This window comes from Scyliorhinus torazame, chromosome 4 (assembly GCF_047496885.1).
Source record: "Scyliorhinus torazame isolate Kashiwa2021f chromosome 4, sScyTor2.1, whole genome shotgun sequence".
Classification (NCBI taxonomy): domain Eukaryota; kingdom Metazoa; phylum Chordata; class Chondrichthyes; order Carcharhiniformes; family Scyliorhinidae; genus Scyliorhinus; species Scyliorhinus torazame.
The window spans coordinates 298,879,202-298,900,416 of record NC_092710.1 but is presented as its reverse complement, the minus strand read 5'-3'; the positions used below and the strand labels follow the sequence as shown (position 1 = coordinate 298,900,416).

The 21,215-nt window shown below is 46.1% G+C and overlaps 1 protein-coding gene across 3 annotated transcripts in view; it reads left to right on the top strand.

The window, feature by feature from the left end:
* The window catches only part of ak9 (adenylate kinase 9), a 544,334-nt gene that overhangs the window by 179,778 nt on the left and 343,341 nt on the right, over window positions 1–21,215 (top strand). For 2 of the 3 annotated variants that reach the window (XM_072499992.1, XM_072499994.1), the window contains exons 15-16: window positions 5,022–5,117; window positions 18,442–18,596. In XM_072499992.1, the coding sequence (XP_072356093.1) occupies window positions 5,022–5,117; window positions 18,442–18,596 (251 nt within the window). The remainder of the gene's footprint in view (window positions 1–5,021; window positions 5,118–18,441; window positions 18,597–21,215) is intronic. The other variant, XM_072499993.1, reaches the window with a different exon arrangement.

Genomic DNA, 21,215 nt, shown 5'->3' with positions numbered 1-21,215 from the left:
TGGAATTCCTCTGATCCATTGACTAATCCTGTACATTCTTTTTCTATTTGAGCATAATGGCATTCTGTCATCGATCTGGAAGCATATGCTACTGGTTTCCAATCACTACCATTTTCCTGTTGCAGCAAAACTACACATAGACTATCCTTCGATGCATCTGTTGAAATCTTGGTATTTTTAGTTGGATCGAAAAATGTGAAAACTAGAGTTGTCGTTCAAACTGTTTTTAATGTGATCCACTCTTGTTCATGTCTGTCTGTCCAAGTGTAGTTAGTCACTTTTTACCGGACTTCTCTAAGAGGTTCTCTTCGCTGAGAGGTTTGGAATAAATTTACCAATGAAATTAATCATGCCTAGTACTCTTAGTACTCGTTCTGTTGGTCAAGGCATATTCATAATGGCTGTATCTTCATGTCATCGGGCTTTATTCTCCTAGGAACGTTATTTCCTTCACACCAAACTGACATTTGGTCTTGTTGAGATGTAGCCCATTTTTCTTGACTTTCTGCAATACTCTTAGTAGCTTTTCATTGTGTTCCTCTTGGGTGGAACCCCAAATGATGATGTCATTGACGTACATTCCAACACCCTGAATGCCTTCAACAATGTGTTCCATTGCTCTGTGGAAAATTTCTGAAGCTGAGATTATGCCAGAGGGTAGATAAAGAAAACAATATCTACCAATGGAGTATTGAACATCCAATACTTGGTACTTTCTTAATCTATCTTGAGATGTCAGAAACCTTGCGAAGCATCAGGTTTCCTGAAATATGTCACACCAGACATCTTACGGTGATCTCCTCTCACTTAGGTAACGGATAGTGTTCCCTTTTTATATTTGCATTTAGATCCATGCATATCCTGAGATCAGTATTTCGTTTTTTAACACACACCATCGAATTGACCCAATCTGTTGGCTCTTCGATCTTTTTGCTCACACCAAGATGTGTCGTTATGTCTAATTCAGCTTTTAGCCAGTCACATAATGGTGCTGGACTCTTCTCAGAGCGGGTATCACTGGTTGAGCATCATTTTTAAGTTGAATCTTGTAGGTGAAAGGCATAACACCAAAACCCTGAAAAAGTTTTGGAAAAGCTTGCACAATGGACTCCACTGACCCACTGTATGTGCTCAGTGCACAGTCAGTGCTGTACAGTCTTTTAACCAGTTCCAGTGCTTCACACGCTTCAACACCTAGCAGAGACTCACGATCTGTAGCTACTATGGAGAATTTGACATTGTGAACTTTATCTTTTACTTGGACATCGAGTTCACCATGCCTAATGTGTCAATTTTCTGACCATTGTAGTCCTTCGAGAAGACTGGCGTGCTTAATATTCTGAGTTTTAATTTCATAGCTTCAATATCACTGATGCTGATGAGGTTCACTCTTAAGAGTACCCAATTCATTTTTTCCAATTAAGGGGCAATTTAGCGTGGCCAATCCACCTACCCTGCATATTTTTGGGTTGTGGGGCTGAAACCCATGCAGTCACATGGAGAATGTGCAAACTCCATACGGTCAGGGCTAGGAGCGAACCTGGGACGTCAGCACCATGAGGCAGCAGTGCTAACTACTGCGCCATCGTGCTGCGAGTATCTAATTTAACATTAACAAAGAAACTGTCCAGTTATCTTTTGTTACTGTTGCAATATCATTTTTATAACTTTCCTTTTCTATAGGCGACATTTTACTCTGTTTGGCTTCATTGGCCCTGTCTTCATTCAAGACTACATTGATGAAAAATGTGTCCTCTTAAGTTAATATAAACAATAGTATTGACGGACCTTTGTAGATTAACTTTCTTGTTTGTAAAACACTGTTTGGCAAAATGGTTTTTACCGTTGCATTTGTGCAAATTTTTCCATATGCTGGATATTGCCTCGGTAAGTGCCTGTTTCCACATCTTTTGCATATAATGGATACTTCGGGCAAGTGTTTAAAATGGCCACTGCTGCTGAGACCACGCTTCATTTTTGAGTGCATCACACCTTCAATGGCGTTGGCACTGCTCCCAATTTGTGCGCCAAAACAGGTGCGTTACCTGTGCAGATTTGGCACCACATGGAAGATAATAATAATCTTTATTGTCACAAGTAGGCTTACATTAACACTGCAATGAAGTTACTGTGAAAAACCCCTAGTCGCCACATTCCGGCGCCTGTTCGGATACACGGAGGGAGAATTCAGAATGTCAATTCACAAACAGCACGTCTTTTGGGGCTTGTGGGAGGAAACTGGAGCACCGGAGGAAACCCACGCAGACACAGGGAGAAGATGCAGACTCCGCACAGACAGTGACCCAAGCCGGGAATCGAACCTTTGCCCAGATCCAGGACCACCATGCTCAGGGAGTCAGGGGAGGGAAGAGGGCAGAGGGCAACTGAGGGTGGGGAGTGCAGGCTGGCCTGCGGTGCGGGGTAACGTGGCAGAGGCTTCACATGTCTCAGGTGTAACATGTTTTAGTGGTGAACAGTCGTGACCCCGACTGTCCAACACGGTCCTCAGTGACTGGGTCATGCAGCAGAGCACCCCGGCAGTGCCCACCTGAGACTGGGACATTGTTGGGACTCTTATTTTACCTTCTAATAAGGATCAGTAGTCTGGTTGGTGGGAGGTGTCAAAAATACAATTTATTGCTAATTACATGTCAGACAATGGTTCCTGCTTCGCAAGCCAGGAATGGTCAAACTTTGCCAGAAGGTACAACTTTGTGCATGTGACATCTAGTCCCCTGTACCCCCAATCCAACGGCAAAGCGGAGAAGGGCGTCCACATAGTAAAACGGCTCCTCTGCAAGGCTGCCGATGCTGGGTCCGATTTCTACCTCGCCCTGCTGGCCTATCGCTCGGCCCCACTGTCCACTGGCCTGTCGCCAGCCCAGCTGCTCATGGGTCGCACCCTGAGGACGACGGTACCGTCCAGTCACATCCCAGACCTCTACCACATTCCGGTCCTTCAACGAATGCAACTGTCCCGTGCACAGCACAAGGCGGCTCATGACTCCCGTGCAGCTGATCTCCCTGCTCTGTCTCCAGATGACAATGTCCGCATCCATCTTCCGGATGGTGGCTGGTCTGCAACTGCTGTAGTTCTTCGGCAGGTGGCTCCCCGCTCGCTCCTGGTTCGTCTGCAGGACGGCTCCATTCTGCGCCGCAATCGACGTGCCCTTCATTTCGTTCCGCGCTCGCTACGTGATCTTCCACTGTTTCCACGCCCTCCTGTTGCCCTGACCTGGACTATCCAGAGATTCTGGTCACTCTGCATCCTCCTCGATCTGCTGCAGTCCAGCTCGCTCCTCAGCCGGCGGCTCCCGATCCACCCTTGAGGCGGTCAACCAGAATTCATCGCCCACCTCAGAGACTTAATTTGTGAACTTTGTGGACTTATGGACTTTATGATCTGTTCTGTTCTTCCGTTTAATCGTTCAAGTGGTTTGTATATAGTGTTCATCTCGTTATTCTTGTGACACAGTTTTTCTGCATCAAGCACCTTCCCATGTAAATAGCTTAGTTTTTATGTACATAGTCCTGTAAATATTTCGCACACACGTAGTCAGGAACATTCACCAAATACTATTCATTGTCACGCAGGTACATTTTTTTTATAAAAGGAGGGAGGGATGTCATAATATACACCCGTATATCATGGTGCAGACACACACTGATGGACACACAGTGGGACCAATCAACATACACAACACCGCAGCCAATCACCAGTGAGAGCACACGCACTGTAAAGACAGGGGCATCAGAGTTCCCGCTCATTCGAGTAGCAGCTAGCTAGGAGGACAGAGCTCATAGCCTGCAACACAGACATTCACCATGTGCTGAGTGCATCAACTGGTTTGGACAAGGCAAAGGTCTTTAGTTAAAGGTAGTATCGTATTAACCCACAGTCTAAATATGTTTAAAGAGTTAATGGTTCAATAAAATAGTGTTGCACTATTTCAAGTGTTGGTGACCTGTATGTGATCCAAAATGCCCAACACATCACTTCTAACCCTTCATTTGCAGTGAGCTGCCGGGCAGGGTGCAGGCAAGTCAGCTGGCAGGCAGTCATTTCCAATGTGAAGCCCATGGGGCATAATTAACAGCCCTAATTGACATTCAATACCAGTAGCGGTCTCACCGGGTCAGCCGTCGGGATGCACCCGGCCATTCCTGCTCACTACCACACTTTCCCGTTAGATCGCGCCCATGTAGGCAGCACGGTGGCGCAGTAGTTAGCAGTGCTGCCCATGGTGCTGAGGACCAGGGTTCGATCCCGATCCCGGGTCACTGTCTGTGTGGAGTTTGCACATTATCCCTGTGTCTGCGTGGGTCTCAAAGATGTGCCTCTTGGTGAATTGGCCACGCTAAATTGTCCCTTTATTTGAAACAAAAAAATAATTGGGTAATTTAAATTTATTTTTTAAAAAGATCGCACCCATGAAGTCCACCTGTAAACTGTCAGTGTAACATTCAAATCCAGGTGTGGGGGTAGCCCGGCGAACCATGTACATACGTTTTGGGCATGTCCAAAATTGAGGAGATTCTGGCAGGGATTCGCGGACGTTATGTCAGAAGTCCTGGAAGGGAGGGTAACTCCGAGTCCAGACTGGCAATATTTGGGGTATCGGAAGATCCGGGTCCATGGGGGGGGGGGGGGGGGGGGGGGGGGGGGGGGGACCGATGTCCTGGCCTTCTCCTCCCTAGTGGCCTGGAGACGGGAGGCATGGCAGTTAGATAAGAATGGGTAATTGAGGAATAGGGCGGGGGTAGTAGGGGACGTTTTTTTCTGTTTTTTGTTCGTTTAGGTGTTTTGCATGTGTTGGCCCGTGTAGTTGTTTAAGAAATATTAATGTGTTAAACTGTGAAAATTACAAATGTTTGTAATAGTGAAAATAAAATATTTTCTGAAAAAAATTCAGATCCAGTTATTTGCAACGATATTTTCAGAATAAAGTAGAAAAAACAATTGTGTCATCAGGTATATATTTTATATAATTTGAAGAGCTTTTATTTTGTGTATGATTTAGGAAGAGCCACAGAAGAAAATGCTCAACTCCCTCCAGTATTGCCCTCAGAAAATCCTAAAATAATGGAAGATTCAACAAAAGTACCTTTTGATATAGGTAGGTCAACATTTCAATGAATATTAATACCAGCTAATACTTACTTTTGTGACATGTTTTTCTTTAATGCTTTTTATAAATTTTTTTCTGTTCCTCAGCATATTGAGATACAATGGGTGCGATCTACCCAAAGGGGAACAAAGTCCCCGAGCGAGCGATTTAGCCAAGTATTTCCCAAAACTCACAGTGCCCCCACGAGTGTCATCCCATCTGGTCCCTGTTTGTGTGGACCAGTACTAAACGGCACTCGCCCGAGCTCCCCTCGGAGAAGGGATTGAATCCCAAAGCCTTGCTCTAAAATGCAGATTTGCCAAAAACTTTTCCTGCTCATTCTGGTTGAGATTACCCTTGCAACGCCTCGCGAGATTGAGTTGAATCTCGTGAGGCGTTGCGAGCTGTGTAGTTCGCAGGAACGGGGTCTCCCGGCTTTCACCAGGCACAGCGTAGCTGGAAGATTGCGCCCAATGTTTGGACTTGTTCTATTATCTATGTTAATATTCTAAAATTACTATTGATAACACTTCTTTTATTCAACAGTCTGCTATTTTATGGACTAATATAAGATGCACCAGTGTGTTATGTATACATTGCTATCTTTTATTTCTACCTTGGGAGAAGTAAAACCAAAAATTAATGAGGAAATTTTTCACCCTTCCACAGAATGTCTAATGTTTAATGATACTGTGAAAGAGGATAGAATTATTGACATAAACCTCCACTACCTCAAAAAGTGCAATTGTTTGCCTTTACTTGAATGAACAAGAAAATCCAGTATTAACTAGGAAAGAAAGTAATTTACATTTCTAATTGTGAAACATTTTTTGTAAGAGTCATTAGCAAGAATCCATGCATTAATTCAAAAATGTTCATTAGCAGAGGTCATGCTGTATTTTTCTGTGCCTGTAATTTTCTCAGATTAATTTACATTAAGGATTTTTCTTTGCATCTGGAGAGAAAAAAGTAGGGATGGCATTTCAGATCCATGGCTCTTCATCAGGCCTTGTGACTAGTGCATTTTCTGGACACTTCACAGTGAGCACGAAACAATAGCAGAGAGATTTGAAGATGCAAGACTTGAATGATCAAGCACTTGCTTCTACCGATTCAATCAGTATGTCATGTGCCAACTGTTCTGGCTTTGATAGATGAAAACATAAAAATGGGCAGGTGAAGACCTATCCATTCAGCTTATCAGGCACATTGGGATGTCTTATCACATGATAGAACATAGAACATAGAACGATACAGCGCAGTACAGGCCCTTCGGCCCACGATGCTGCACCGACATGGGAATTCAAAAAACAAAAGCCATCTAACTTTGTTGATCTCCAGATTTCTTTCTCTGTCAGTCTGGCCTCAATAAAAGTTGAGACGGATTCGCACGTAAACAGAAGTTATTTATTTAGCTTGCAAGCTTAATCATCTTACAGAAATGTAAGAGACATCCAGCCTCTTTCATTCCAGAAAACGACTGAACTAACAGACAAAGGGATCTCTGCAAAATCAGTTCAAATGGTATCAAGTTTCACATACTCGACGGACATAGGTCAGCCTATGTCCCTCCTGACCTGTTCGATCTATTCTGATTGGCTCACTTCCAATCCCTTTCTCTGGCCCCTATCAATGAAGCATCACCCTCATAGACACACCTCTTCCTGCTTTTTCCATGCGGTCTCAAATTCCTTTGTCCCTAACTGCAAAAATCAAAGTGGCTTATTTCTACATTACATTAACTAGTAACTCTAAAGTAACTATTTTATATCACATTCGTCATTCCCTCCTTTTATCATTCCATGATAACCGAACTATCCAATCTATAGCTACGGTTCCTCATCTAAAAAGATTCGTCGCTGCATTTCCAATTCCTGTCTTAGCCCCCCTTCATCTGCTTCACCCTCATGGATTTTAACAGTTAAATTTTTTTCTCGGTGATTGGGGCGGTGATCTGATCCAGTGCACCCAGCATTCTACCCATCACACATTTAAGGATGGCCAGGCCCACAAAGATGCAGCCGATAGCTACCACTAGATACATGGCCATATTTATCAACCAGTCCTTCCATCCTCCAAATCCCCAGTTACCCCAAGAGTCAGGATCCTGCATCCCGTCCAAGTGATCCCGTATGCGATCCATAAATTTAGTAATGTTAGCAGTCAAGTCCTGAATCCCCATAATACACTTGCCCTGTACTATGGCGCATACCCCACCCTCACGGGCCAGAAGATAGTCAAGAGCATACCGGTTGCGTAAGGACCTCCCAGTAGCCCAGTTTATCCAATTTTGAAATGCCCATTCGGGCCGCCCAGCAATGCAGAAAGCCCTATTCCCAACAGTGATATGAGAGACATTCGCCCAGCCACAAAGGAGCTGGAGGCCAGCGTTCAATGGAACGCAAGTGGTGTTATAACAAACGCATTGGCCAGACGCCTGGGTGATATGGCACCTCCTGTCCGTACAGGTGGGAAACAGACATGTTATATTTGTGTCCACCTCTACCAGCAAACAGCCATATCCTTCACTGCTGAAGCAATTCTCGTACGACCGGGAATCCCTATTGGGAGTGAAGTGGCTAGGTATGTACGCCCTCCACCGTCGCAGCCTATCGTACTGTGAATGGGAATTATCCCGAGGGAGGGGAAGGCAAATAGCCGGTGGTGCTGAATCCGGATCGTAAGGAAGAGTGACTTGCTCGGGCAATGGCTCGGAACGCTGACAATGAACCACCGTTTGGGGAGTGCCCCAAAGCGGTGAAACAGAAAATAACCTAGACACCGCTGCGGGGTTTGGGTAGCAGACAACCCGTCCCTGGCCATACAGACGGTGGTAAATCTGGTAGAAGAGATTCATACTACCCGGGTTTTCCTCAGTTTGGCCTTTAATTAACTTACGTGCATCTCCCGGTAACCTACGTTCTAGCTGTACTTCCCTTCTCACACGCCCCGTCCTCTCTCTAGTCCCTTTCTCTTTCTCATGGTCTCTTCCTACACTCTTCTGACAGCCTGATGTTACCTTTATTGTACCACTTTTAACACATCCAAAATCAAATTTACATGTATTCCAAAAACAAGGCAATGTCCATATAATGTTCCCTTCCCATCGCCGGGGCCGGTGCAGCTGCTTCATGACTCCCGCATTCTCCTTAACTTTGATGACCTTCCATGAGTCGATACCATGTCCTCGTATATGGGGGCAATGAAGAACATCACCTGTGCATAGGTGATGTATCCTTGTAGATTGGTTGGGGCTACACAGATACATAATATTCCCCTTTTCCATGTCCATCGCCAATAACACGCCAAGCGAAGTGAGGCCAAATATCAGACAGACGATGCGTAGCCACTCCATCATGCTCCACACCTGTAAAATAGCACTGGAGAAGGGAGGCAGGTTAGTATCCGACCTTTTACAGTAGTGGAGATGGGCTCAATTTACAGTGATGTAGGTGGACCCAAGCACTTCGCCCCTCCACTTTAACTGCTGTGGGGGTGGTAAGGAGAACTTGGAAGGGCCCGTCCCATCGCGGCTCCGACCCCTTCCTAGTCCAATTTTTGACCATTACATAACTACCGGGCTGGACTGAAAGTGAGCTAGGTACTGGGCAATGGCTCGTGAGCCGCGCGGACTTGGCCATGGAGTTCCTTGAGCACTTGCGTAAGGGCTAGAACATAGGTGGTCATTTCCTCAGTCATCTGATGAAACTGAACCCGTCTGGGAACCTGCAGGCTCCAGGGAGTTCTAAGAGGCCTGCCATAGAGAATCTCGGCGGGAGAGAGCCGGGCCGGTCCCGCAGGTGTAACCCGCAGCTGGAAGAGGGCAACGGGGAGCAACTTAAGCCATGTCAGTCCCGTGTCTGCTCTTAATTTAGCCAAATTAGTTTTGAGGGTCTGATTGTGTCTTTCAACCACCCCGGCTGCCTGTGGTCTGTAAGCACAGTGTAACTGCTGGCGTATGCCCAACTGGGAGCAAAACTCCTTGTTAATTTGTCCAATAAAATGAGGCCCATTATCAGAACTTAACTGAGCTGGTATACCGTACCGGGGAATGATTTCCCTCATCAAGACTTTAACCACAGTAGCAGCTTTACTATAGATAGTCGGATACGCCTCAACCCATCTGCTGAACACATCCACAATGACCAAAACATATTTATAACATTGACACCTTTCCAACTCAATGTAATCCATTTGGAGCGTCTCAAAGGGACCACTGGGCAACGGGGTTTGCCCCTTCCCACAAGGGATACCTTTTCCGGTGTTATATTGCTGACAAATCAAACACCGATTACTGATACTTTGGGCCAACCCCTGCATTTTAGGGTGCCACCAAGTGTCCAGCAACAAATCACTAGTCCCCCGAGCCCCACAATGAGTTGCAAAGTGTACACATTCGATGACCCATAAAGCCAGTACATCAGACATACAAGTCTGATGTGCAGGCGTGGTCCATAAAGAGGAAACAGAATCATATGTACAACCTAACCGTTTCCTACATTTGTTTATCACTCTCAGGAGCGTCCTCCTGTAACCTTATGACGTCTTGGATGGTTGGCATTGGCTTGTCAGAAGCAGACACATTCATAGTAGATCGTTTAGTCTGACTTAACATTTTAGGCACCATCACTTGCTGAATTTGTGCGGCTGTGCGCGCTGCACAATCTGCTCGTTCATTACCAACGTCGGCACGGGCTTGGAGGGCCGAAGGGCCTGTTCCTGTGCTGTACATTTCTTTGTTCTTTGTTCTTTGTTCTTTGTCAACTGGGGTTGTACCATTCGTGTGGGCAGCACATTTAATAACGGAAATCTGCGCTGGCAGAAGGAGGGCCTGCAGTAGGTCATTAACTAAACCCCGGTGGGATATTTGACCACACATAATCATGTCAGGTTGTTCTGACGAAATGTCACTCAAATCGCCCCTTATTGTGGTAGTTTCCTGAATCAAGGCTAAACAGTCGTGGCCAGGTGCGTCTTCATGGACAGGGGGACCACTAAGAAAACAGGCTGGATTGATAGTGGTACAGTATTTAAATGTCAGACGTGTGGATTGTTCAAAAGGTATATCTCATACCTATTCTGACGAGCTGCGGTAAGATGCTGACCATTCGCCCCATATCCCTGGCATGGTACTGGTCATGGACCTGACGTGTAATATGAGGGCTTACCGAAGCTGACTGTGGCCATAAATGTGGTGATATTGTAACAAAATCGGCTGTACCTTCTTTTCCCGTGACTGTGGCTGTAACCTTGACTGGCCATTCGGTCTCAAGTAATGGCCAGTATTTGTCCTCCAACTCCCTGTTTCGTCCAGTTCTGTCATAGGCCAGGGTAACGTGATGCAGTGATAGTGGCTGTTCAATGTCTAACGTCCACCACTGGGGGGTGATAGAAATATAGCACTGTTGTCTCATCCTCCTCTTCGCTGATCCACCCACCCAAAGTCACTATATTGGAGCTCCTGCTGGTAAACTACCATTTCTGCCGCTTGTTGGGATCGCAGATCATCCTTTTTCATTACATACTCAGTCTTAACCTTTGTAACTGAGCCTCCTTCTTGGCCTACACCCTCCTTCCAGTAAAATCTGACTGCCCTTGCCATCTGGGAAGGGTCGTTCTCTGTCCAATTCATGTTATTACATTTCACAGCAGTAACCACAGAAGGTGGTAGGCAATGCATTAACATAGCACAGTATTGAGGGGAATTCTGACCATTTTGATACAGCAAATCGCCTGACTGCCCCCGGTAGATTTCATTAAAACGCCCCAGACATTCCTATGGTTCATCAATCTTCCTAGGTTTTAGGTCTAAGATAACAGAAAGATTTATGGGCCTTTGAAATGTGCTATTCAACGCATTCAAGATCTGTGTCCTTTTCTCTATTTGCTCTCTTTTTTTTTAAAACTTAAAAATGTTTGAAAATTCAAATTGAATTACTGCAACTTGCAAGCTTAGCTCTGATCTCAACTCAGAACTAAATTTACAATTTGCTTAACACAAACTTGTATAACATTTACAACTTAATTATTTCTTTATCTTAACAATTTTTTCTTTTAACAAGTTTTTTTTTCTGTTACATACACATAAGTATTAGCAAAATCAACTATCATAAGTATTAGCAAAATCAATTATCATCTTCAGATTGACACTTTTTAAAATGGTGTCCATGATCTTCTTTAAGTTTCTATTAATCTCCAGATAAAATGAGATAAACCTTATTTCAAGTAAGTAAAATTTAAGATTCTGGCAATTTCAATCAATTGCTTTCGAAAATAATAACTTTTATCAAAGAGGTGGAGAAACCCACTGGTTTCCTTTAATTAATTCAAAACGTAACTTTGCTGGTGTTCACTGACTCAAAGGAAAGGTATCCGATTACACTGCAGACTGTTATCTCAAGGCCTGAGTGAGAAGCACTGTCTGTTTTCAACTCCGCCTGCTGCTGTTAACCCTTTGAGAGACTTCTGCTTCAACCTCACAATCTCAACTAGACCTCGGAACTTTACAGTCCAAGGAGACAATTTTAGCTTAATCAACTATATATTTAAAACACTCACACATAGAGTTGAACCATCTTCAGATTTAAAAACAGTTATACTGGACTGAACCCCCATCTATTGAAGTCCCATCAGCCCCTGAACCCATATAATAGACTGAACCTTTATTATTTAAAGTCCCATCAGCCTCTGAACCCTAATAATAGACTGAACCTTTATTATTTAAAGTCACATCAGCCTCTGAACCCCGATAATAGACTGAACCTTTATTATTTAAAGTCACATCAGCCTCTGAACCCTAACCCAAGCCGAAACAACAATATGAAATCCCATCAATTAAAGTGCTAATCCCCAGACTGACCTGTGATTTCGTCGAGGCGGTCTTTCTGTGCCAACCGCGAGTGACCAGACTAATCAGACGATAAGAAGAGGGGAACAATCAATGCTGGTCGTTTTCCATTTCTACATTGAGGGCCCTTTGTTCCCGTCCTCCTGTTCATAATCAGTCTAATTCTGATTTCGCAGTTGGAACAGGATCGCCCAGAGAAATCCCGGGTTTCGGCACCAAATGTTGATCTCCAGATTTCTTTCTCTGTCAGTCTGGCCTCAATAAAAGTTGAGACGGATTCGCACGTAAACAGAAGTTATTTATTTAGCTTGCAAGCTTAATCATCTTACAGAAATGTAAGAGACATCCAGCCTCTTTCATTCCAGAAAACGACTGAACTAACAGACAAAGGGATCTCTGCAAAATCAGTTCAAATGGTATCAAGTTTCACATACTCGACGGACATAGGTCAGCCTATGTCCCTCCTGACCTGTTCGATCTATTCTGATTGGCTCACTTCCAATCCCTTTCTCTGGCCCCTATCAATGAAGCATCACCTTCATAGACACACCTCTTCCTGCTTTTTCCATGCGGTCTCAAATTCCTTTGTCCCTAACTGCAAAAATCAAAGTGGCTTATTTCTACATTACATTAACTAGTAACTCTAAAGTAACTATTTTATATCACATTCGTCAACTTACACTATGCTATTATCATCCATATGCTTATCCAATAAACTTTTAAATGCCCTCAATGTTGGCGAGTTCACTACTGTTGCAGGTAGGGCATTCCACGGCCTCACCACTCTTTGCGTAAAGAACCTACCTCTGACCTCTGTCCTATATCTATTACCCCTCAGTTTAAGGCTATGTCCCCTCGTGCTAGCCATTTCCATCCGCGGGAGAAGGCTCTCACTGTCCACCCTATCTAACCCTCTGATCATTTTGTATGCCTCTATTAAGTCTCCTCTTAACCTTCTTCTCTCTAATGAAAACAACCTCAAGTCCATCAGCCTTTCCTCATAAGATTTTCCCTCCATACCAGGCAACATCCTGGTAAATCTCCTCTGCACCCGCTCCAAAGCTTCCACGTCCTTCCTATAATGAGGTGACCAGAACTGTACGCAATACTCCAAATGCGGCCGTACCAGAGTTTTGTACAGCTGCAACATGACCTCATGACTCCGGAACTCAATCCCTCTACCAATAAAGGCCAACACTCCATAGGCCTTCTTCACAACCCTATCAACCTGGGTGGCAACTTTCAGGGATCTATGTACATGGACACCAAGATCCCTCTGCTCATCCACACTTCCAAGAACTTTACCATTAGCCAAATATTCCGCATTCCTGTTATTCCTTCCAAAGTGAATCACCTCACACTTCTCTACATTAAACTCCATTTGCCACCTCTCAGCCCAGCTCTGCAGCTTATCTATGTCCCTCTATAACCTGCAACATCCTTCCGCACTGTCGACAACACCACCGACTTTAGTGTCGTCTGCAAATTTACTCACCCACCCCTCTGCGCCCTCCTCTAGGTCATTTATAAAAATGACAAACAGCAATGGCCCCAGAACAGATCCTTGTGGTACGCCACTTGTAACTGAACTCCATTCTGAACATTTCCCATCAACCACCACCCTCTGTCTTCTTTCAGCTAGCCAATTTCTGATCCACATCTCTAAATCACCCTCAATCCCCAGCCTCCATATTTTCTGCAATAGTCTGCCGTGGGGAACCTTATCAAACGCTTTACTGAAATCCATATACACCACATCAACTGCTCTACCCTCGTCTACCTGTTCAGTCACCTTCTCAAAGAACTCGATAAGGTTTGTGAGGCATGACCTACCCTTCACAAAGCCATGCTGACTATCCCTAATCATATTATTACTATCTAGATGATTATAAATCTTGTTTCTTATAATCCCCTCCAAGACTTTACCCACAACAGACGTGAGGCTCACCGGTCTATAGTTGCCGGGATGTCTCTACTCCCCTTCTTGAACAAAGGAACCACATTTGCTATCCTCCAGTCCTCTGGCACTATTCCTGTAGCCAATGATGACATAAAAATCAAAGCCAAAGGCTCAGCAATCTCTTCCCTGGCTTCCCAGAGAATCCTAGGATAAATCCCATCAGGCCCCGGGGACTTATCTATTTTCAGCCTGTCCAGAATTGCCAACACCTCTTCCCTACGTACCTTAATGCCATCTATTCTATTAGCCTGGGGCTCAGCAGTCTCCTCCACAACATTATCTTTTTCCTGAGTGAATACTGACGAAAAATATTCATTTAGTATCTCGCCTATCTCTTCAGACTCCACACACAACTTCCCATCCCTGTCCTTGACTGGCCCTACTCTTACCCTAGTCATTCTTTTATTCCTGACATACCTATAGAAAGCTTTTGGGTTTTCCTTGATCCTACCTGCCAAATACTTCTCATGTCCCCTCCTTGCTCGTCTTAGCTCTCTCTTTAGATCCTTCCTCGCTACCTTGTAACTATCCATCGCCCCAACTGAAACTTCACACCTCATCTTCACATAGGCCTCCTTCTTCCTCTTAACAAGAGATTCCACTTCTTTGGTAAACCACGGTTCCCTCGCTCGACGCCTTCCTCCCTGCCTGACCGGTACGTACTTATCAAGAACACGCAGTAGCTGTTCCTTGAACAAGCTCCACATATCCAGTGTGCCCAACACTTGCAGCCTACTTCTCCAACCTATCCCCCCCAAGTCATGTCTAATGGCATCATAATTTATATATAGATTGATATATATTGTCAGGTGGATGTACCTTTAAGAAATGGGTGTTTATCAAATTGCTACAGTGATGTCAGTGTGTGGGTGGAGCTAGGCTGTCTGTCTTTTACTTTCATTTTGAGCTGAAAAGCTGCTTTGTGGCTCTGATTTTGGTTTTGTTTTCAGAGTTGGAGAGCTGTATTCAAAGCAAGCAGATGTATAATGATCTCTCTCTCTACAAGCTAAAGAATGTCTTAATCGCACTTGGGGATTTCAAAGTAATACCTGTTTCTGTAGAGAATGTAAACCTGTTGTCTGTTAAAAAAGGGTTTAATTTATGGATGTTGCTAGGAAAGGTATTAAGGGTTACCTATCGAGTATTGTATCTGTGGGGTTACGTGTGTTGGTAGTTGATAAGATGTTTACTGTGTTTATAAAATGTTAACTGGGTTCATAGAATAAACATTGTTTTGATCTAAAAATACTGAAGGTCTCTGTTCCATAAGACCTGGAAAGTGTACCCTTGTGCTCCCCATAACCAAAATCTATTAAAAGTTGTTAGTCAGGTGCACTCCATGATATACTTTGGAGTTTTCTAAACCCTGGTCCATAATAATATACTTCGCCAACCCATTTTCAAGCCACCCAAATTTCTCATAGAGACCTGCTGGTGATTGCAGCCAGGCAACACATTTGAAATAGTACTGGGACTAGAAATGAAATGCAACATAAACATCTCCACCCATTGGACACTTACAAGCAACAGCAAGTAAGATCAATCGATACATTACACGTACATAAAAAGCAAGAGGGTAACCAGGGAAAGGGTTGGCCCACTGAAGGATAGGCAAGGGAATGTATGTGTGGAGCCAGAGGAAATGGGCGAGGTACTAAATGAATACTTTGCATCAGTATTCACCAAAGAGAAGAAATTGGTAGATGTTGAGTCTGGAGAAGGGTGTGTAGATAGCCTGGGTCACATTGAAATCCAAAAAGACGAGGTGTTGGGTGTCTTAAAAAATATTAAGGTAGACAAGTCCCCAGGGCCTGATGGGATCTACCCCAGAATACTGAAGGAGGCTGGAGAGGAAATTGCTGAGGCCTTGACAGAAATCTTTGGATCCTCACTGTCTTCAGGGGATGTCCCGGAGGTCTGGAGAATAGCCAATGTTGTTCCTCTGTTTAAGAAGGGTAGCAAGGATAATCCAGGGAACTACAGGCCAGTGAGCCTTACTTCAGTGGTAGGGAAATTACTGGAGAGAATTCTTCGAGACAGGATCTACTCCCATTTGGAAGCAAATGGACGTATTAGTGAGAGGCAGCATGGTTTTGTGAAGGGGAGGTCGTGTCTCACTAACTGCATAGAGTTTTTCGAGGAGGTCACTGAGATGATTGATGCAGGTAGGGCAGTGGATGTTGTCTATATGGACTTCAGTAAGGCCTTTGACAAGGTCCCTCATGGTAGACTACTACAAAAGGTGAAGTCACACGGGATCAGGGGTGAGCTGGCAAGGTGGATACCGAACTGGCTAGGTCATAGAAGGCAGAGAGTAGCAATGGAAGGATGCTTTTCTAATTGGAGGGCTGTGACCAGTGGTGTTCCACAGGGATCAGTGCTGGGCCCTTTGCTCTTTGTAGTATATATAAATGATTTGGAGGAAAATGTAACTGGTCTGATTAGTAAGTTTGCAGACGACACAAAGGTTGGTGGAATTGCGGATAGCGATGAGGACTGCCAGAGGATACAGCAGGATTTAGATTGTTTGGAGACTTGGGCGGAGAGATGGCAGATGGAGTTTAATCCGGACAAATGTGAGGTAATGCATTTTGGAAGGTCTAATGCAGGTAGGGAATATACAGTGAATGGTAGAACCCTCAAGAGTATTGAAAGTCAAAGAGATCTAGGAGTACAGGTCCACAGGTCATTGAAAGGGGCAACACAGGTGGAGAAGGTAGTCAAGAAGGCATACGACATGCTTGCCTTCATTGGCCGAGGCATTGAGTATAAGAATTGGCAAGTCATGTTGCAGCTGTATAGAACCTTAGTTAGGCCACACTTGGAGTATAGTGTTCAATTCTGGTCGCCACACTACCAGAAGGATGTGGAGGCTTTAGAGAGGGTGCAGAAGAGATTTACCAGGATGTTGCCTGGTATGGAGGGCATTAGCTATGAGGAGCAGTTGAATAAACTCGGTTTGTTCTCACTGGAACGAAGGAGGTTGAGGGGAGACCTGATAGAGGTCTACAAAATTATGAGGGGCATAGACAGAGTGGATAGTCAGAGGCTTTTCCCCAGGGTAGAGGGGTCAATTATTAGGGGGCATAGGTTTAAGGTGCGAGGGGCAAGGTTTAGAGTAGATGTACGAGGCAAGTTTTTTACGCAGAGGGTAGTGGGTGCCGGGAACTCGCTACCGGAGGAGGTGGTGGAAGCAGGGATGATAGTGACATTTAAGGGGCATCTTGACAAATACATGAATAGGATGGGAATAGAGGGATACAGACCCAGGAAGTGTAGAAGATTGTAGTTTAGTCGGGCAGCATGGTCGGCACGGGCTTGGAGGGCCGAAGGGCCTGTTCCTGTGCTGTACATTTCTTTGTTCTTTGTTCTTTGATATGTAGTAACAAAAGGGTAGCAGATTCTCTGTTGAATCAAGCATCAAGCTATATCAAGCTACATCAAACCCTTGATTAACAAAGGAACATGTAGAGAGGAAGAAAGGAACAAGTAGAGAGATTGACTCAAATTGTGCAGCATTTTCAAGTGTAATTCATTATTGCTTACACATCAACGTTTGGTGTAATGATTAATGTATACTGTCATATGAACAAATGGTGTCTGCCTATTGTTACACAATACTGTTTGTGAATGCTCATTGTTGTAGACAGAGGCAAAGACTCCACAAGAGGCCAGGCTGACAGGGTACAACTCTCTTTAGTCCACACTGGTTACAACACTCACTCCTCTACACTCACCACAGGGTCACTGCTTCCAGGTCGGGCTTTATATCTTGTGCGGAGCTCCTCCAATTGGGAGGAAACTCTGCCCCCTCGTTAACTAAGCTCATAGTCTGAGGTGTAGGAGGGGAATCGGATGCTATCCAAATTTCATCCCCTTAGGGGGGCATAACGCCGCTCCCAACCCCCCCAGTCTGGAGAAATGTCCATCGCCACAGATGAAGGGTACCGTGGCTGCTTGGGTTATGGGCGGAGGTCCAGGGTTGCAACAGCCGGCCCAGGAGGTGTGTAACGCAACGGGGGCCGCCGCTTCCGCAAGGACCGTCATAGCTGGCATGGCACAGCTGGAAAGGCTGCCAGTAAAATCAGTGGGGGCGTATCGTCGCCAGGCGGTCCAATATCCATATCGGAATCTGCGTCCCTTGCCAGATCCATGGGTGCCACAGGTCCCCCGGCATCCTGACATTCAACAGGAGTTGGAATGGTCAACTGTTCCTCTCTGGCCTTGGGGCTCTCCTTGGTCGTATAGGAGGTGGAGTCTGGGTCCTGCATAGGACCTCGGCGCCGTGAGGCAGCATTGCTAACCACTGCGCTACCGTGCTGCCCAATAACATTGAGTTAACACAGAGTGATGGAGTTATGCATTTTACTGAGTGTCCTCTTCAAGTGTTCTGAACATGTGCCACCAAGTAAAATGAAATATTTCCAAAAGAACTTCATGCTGGAAAAATATTTTTTATAATGTTAATATTTTTTGTATTTTGGACAGTTTCTGAATTAATATGTGTGAAATGTTTTGATATTTAGAAGCAGTAAAAGCACAATTAAAAATTCCAGATGTAACTGAGGACCATCCAGAGGTACAGGAAATTTTGAACAAGGCTGTTCAAAAAGCAATGGAGGCTCCTCTGGAACTGCCAATGAATGCTTACATGGATGCATTAATAAAAGCTATTTCAGAGGTAAAACTGCATATATGTGATAAACCTGAAAGGTCAGTTTGTTTCAGTTAAACATAAGTATTATGGACAGGGGATGGAGACGAAAGTGAACTCCTTTAATTTCTCACTGTCTGTCTATAAGCAGAATTGTTTTCATTTTTGTAACAGACTGTAACATGTTTCTCCAAACCCTCTGTTCACGAGGTCAGTTTTTAAAGAGACTTTCAGAATACTCTCTTTAGGGTTAACTCAGAAGTATGCTAACTAGCGCTGAGGAGGACATAGACAGGAGCCATAAACCCGCATCCCAGGACAGCCAGGAGCTCAAGTCCGAGAACAACACAGATTTCCCATTACAGCTGTCTCCGACACCCTCCACCATCCAGATGGAGGTGGCCCACTCCCTGTGCAGACCCTAGTCGGGATGGCAGCGGGCCTCCAGGACTGGCAGTGTCAGGTGACAGGGGAGCCTCACTGGATATCTACGCTCGCACCCCCGCCCTGTGGAGCACCTCGGGGGCCATTGGGCATCCCGAGGGAGGAAGAGTGATGGGGCCCATGCCAGTGACTCCTGCTGAGGAGGTGCCAGGACACCCGCAGCACCTCGGACTCTCATCATGTGGCTAGCGGGCAGAAGAGGGCGGCACCATGCCACCTGAGACACCCGAGCAGCAGCCGGGCCCATCCACGCCCAGTCGCCCCAGAAGACGGCCACCAAAGGAGACGCAGGTCACAGGGCGGGCATCCTAGCAGGCCTGATATACCGTCTGGCGATCCACCTAGATGTAGAGTTGGAGCCCGTATGGCGAGAAAGGTAGACACCAGTTATATTGGCACGGCTGCAGAGTATAGTTTAGCGATTGGGGATTGGCACGAATCTGTGTATATGATTTCATATTAAGCACCTGTGCACAATCTTACACCCTGCCTCTGTGCTCTGTCAGAAGGGTGTGAGGGGTGCGCTGGTCTCTGGGCTGGATGCAAAGTGGGGACCGCGGGTTGGGAGTGGACAGATGGGCAGACGGGGTGGACTTGGCTCAAGGACTGCAGTTCAGGCAGTGCTCACCATTCCGGTATCCGTCCCCGCGTCACCCATCCCCACCTCCAATGGTATCCGATGGTGCCGTGTGATGGAATGGCTAGCTTGCATGGTGGAAAGTGCAACCGAGGGTTGTGCGATATTGTGGAGGACGCACAGGCTACCACAATGAGGGCGACCCTCTCACTGCAGTCCAGGCACCTGAACCGCATCTTCAGGTTGCTGAAGCACCACTCAATCACGCCCCTGTTCGAGACATGGGCATCGTTGTAGTACGTTTCCGCGTCGGTCTTCGGCCTCCGCATAGGTGTCATCAGCCACGATCACAGCAGATAACCCCTGTCGCCCAGGAGCCAACCTCCCAGCAAGGGGTGCACCTGAAAGAGGCCAGGAACTGTCGAGTGTGCCAGGATGAAGGCATCGTGCACACTGCCCGGTTATGGGGCACAGACATGCATGATGCGCATCTGATGGTCACACACCAGCTGCATGCTCATCGAGTGGAGCCCCTTTCGGTTTGTGAAGACCGGCCTGTTATCTGCAGGTGCTCGTAGGGCAAAATGCATCCTGTCGATCACCGCCTTGACCCGGGCATCTTGGCAAAGTCGGCAAACCCCACTGCCCGGGCGTCCTGGTGAGCTCGGTCCACATTTAAATGGAAGTACTGTGCCGGCTGGACATATTTGGCCTATGTGATGGCGCGGATACACCTGTGCACCGAGCTCTGTGAGATCCTGGACAGGTCCCCACTCAGCGCCTGGAAGGACCCCGTGGTGTAGAGGTTCAGGACGACCGTCACCTTCTCGGCCATTGAGAGCAGGTGTCTTTTCTCATTCCCCCGTGGTGCCAGGTGTGCCATGATCTTACAGGTATTCCATGCGGTCCCCCTGCGCAGCCGGAGTATTCGCATGCCTCGTCCGGCAGGTCCTCGAATGACAGGCGCAAGAGGCTTCATGCGGCGCCTCCTTTGCACCTCCTCCTCCTCTTCCTTCTAGGTCTGTTGGGCAGCTGGCTCTGCTCCATCAGTGGCTTGCTCCTTTTCCTCTGGGCTCCACTGCTGTAGCTTCCTCCTTCCAACTTATACAGCTGTAGTGCAAATCCCATGGCTGCGATGACTAGGAGGAAGGCCACCATTGCTGGTCGTGTTCCAATATCAATTGTCTGCAGGGGGTGAAACGTGGACATGTTAGCATGTTGCGAACCCCCGTGCCTAGCCAGGTCCACCGGGCTACACAGTGGGCTACCCGTTAGCACTGCGGACTCTGCCCCCGCATATCCCCCCCCCTTCCCCATTCCGGCACCCCTGACCCCATCTCCTCTCTCTTCCTCACCAGCCACTGTGCCTATTTCTTGATTTTCTGTTACTTGATCTTTAAAAGCACAAGTGAATCTCGCCGCTGGGAATTCCCGCCAGTGCAGGCAGAGAATCGCGGAGGCCCTGGAGAATACCGGGTCAAGCCAATAAATGAAATGCAAACGGGATGTACTCTATGTGCGGAGTGGAATGCATTGATGCCGCTGTCAAAGCACCGAAGAATTGAGATTTGGCGCACGCCACGATTTCAGCGTCAAAACCGATTCTTCGCCCAATCGCCTTTCTC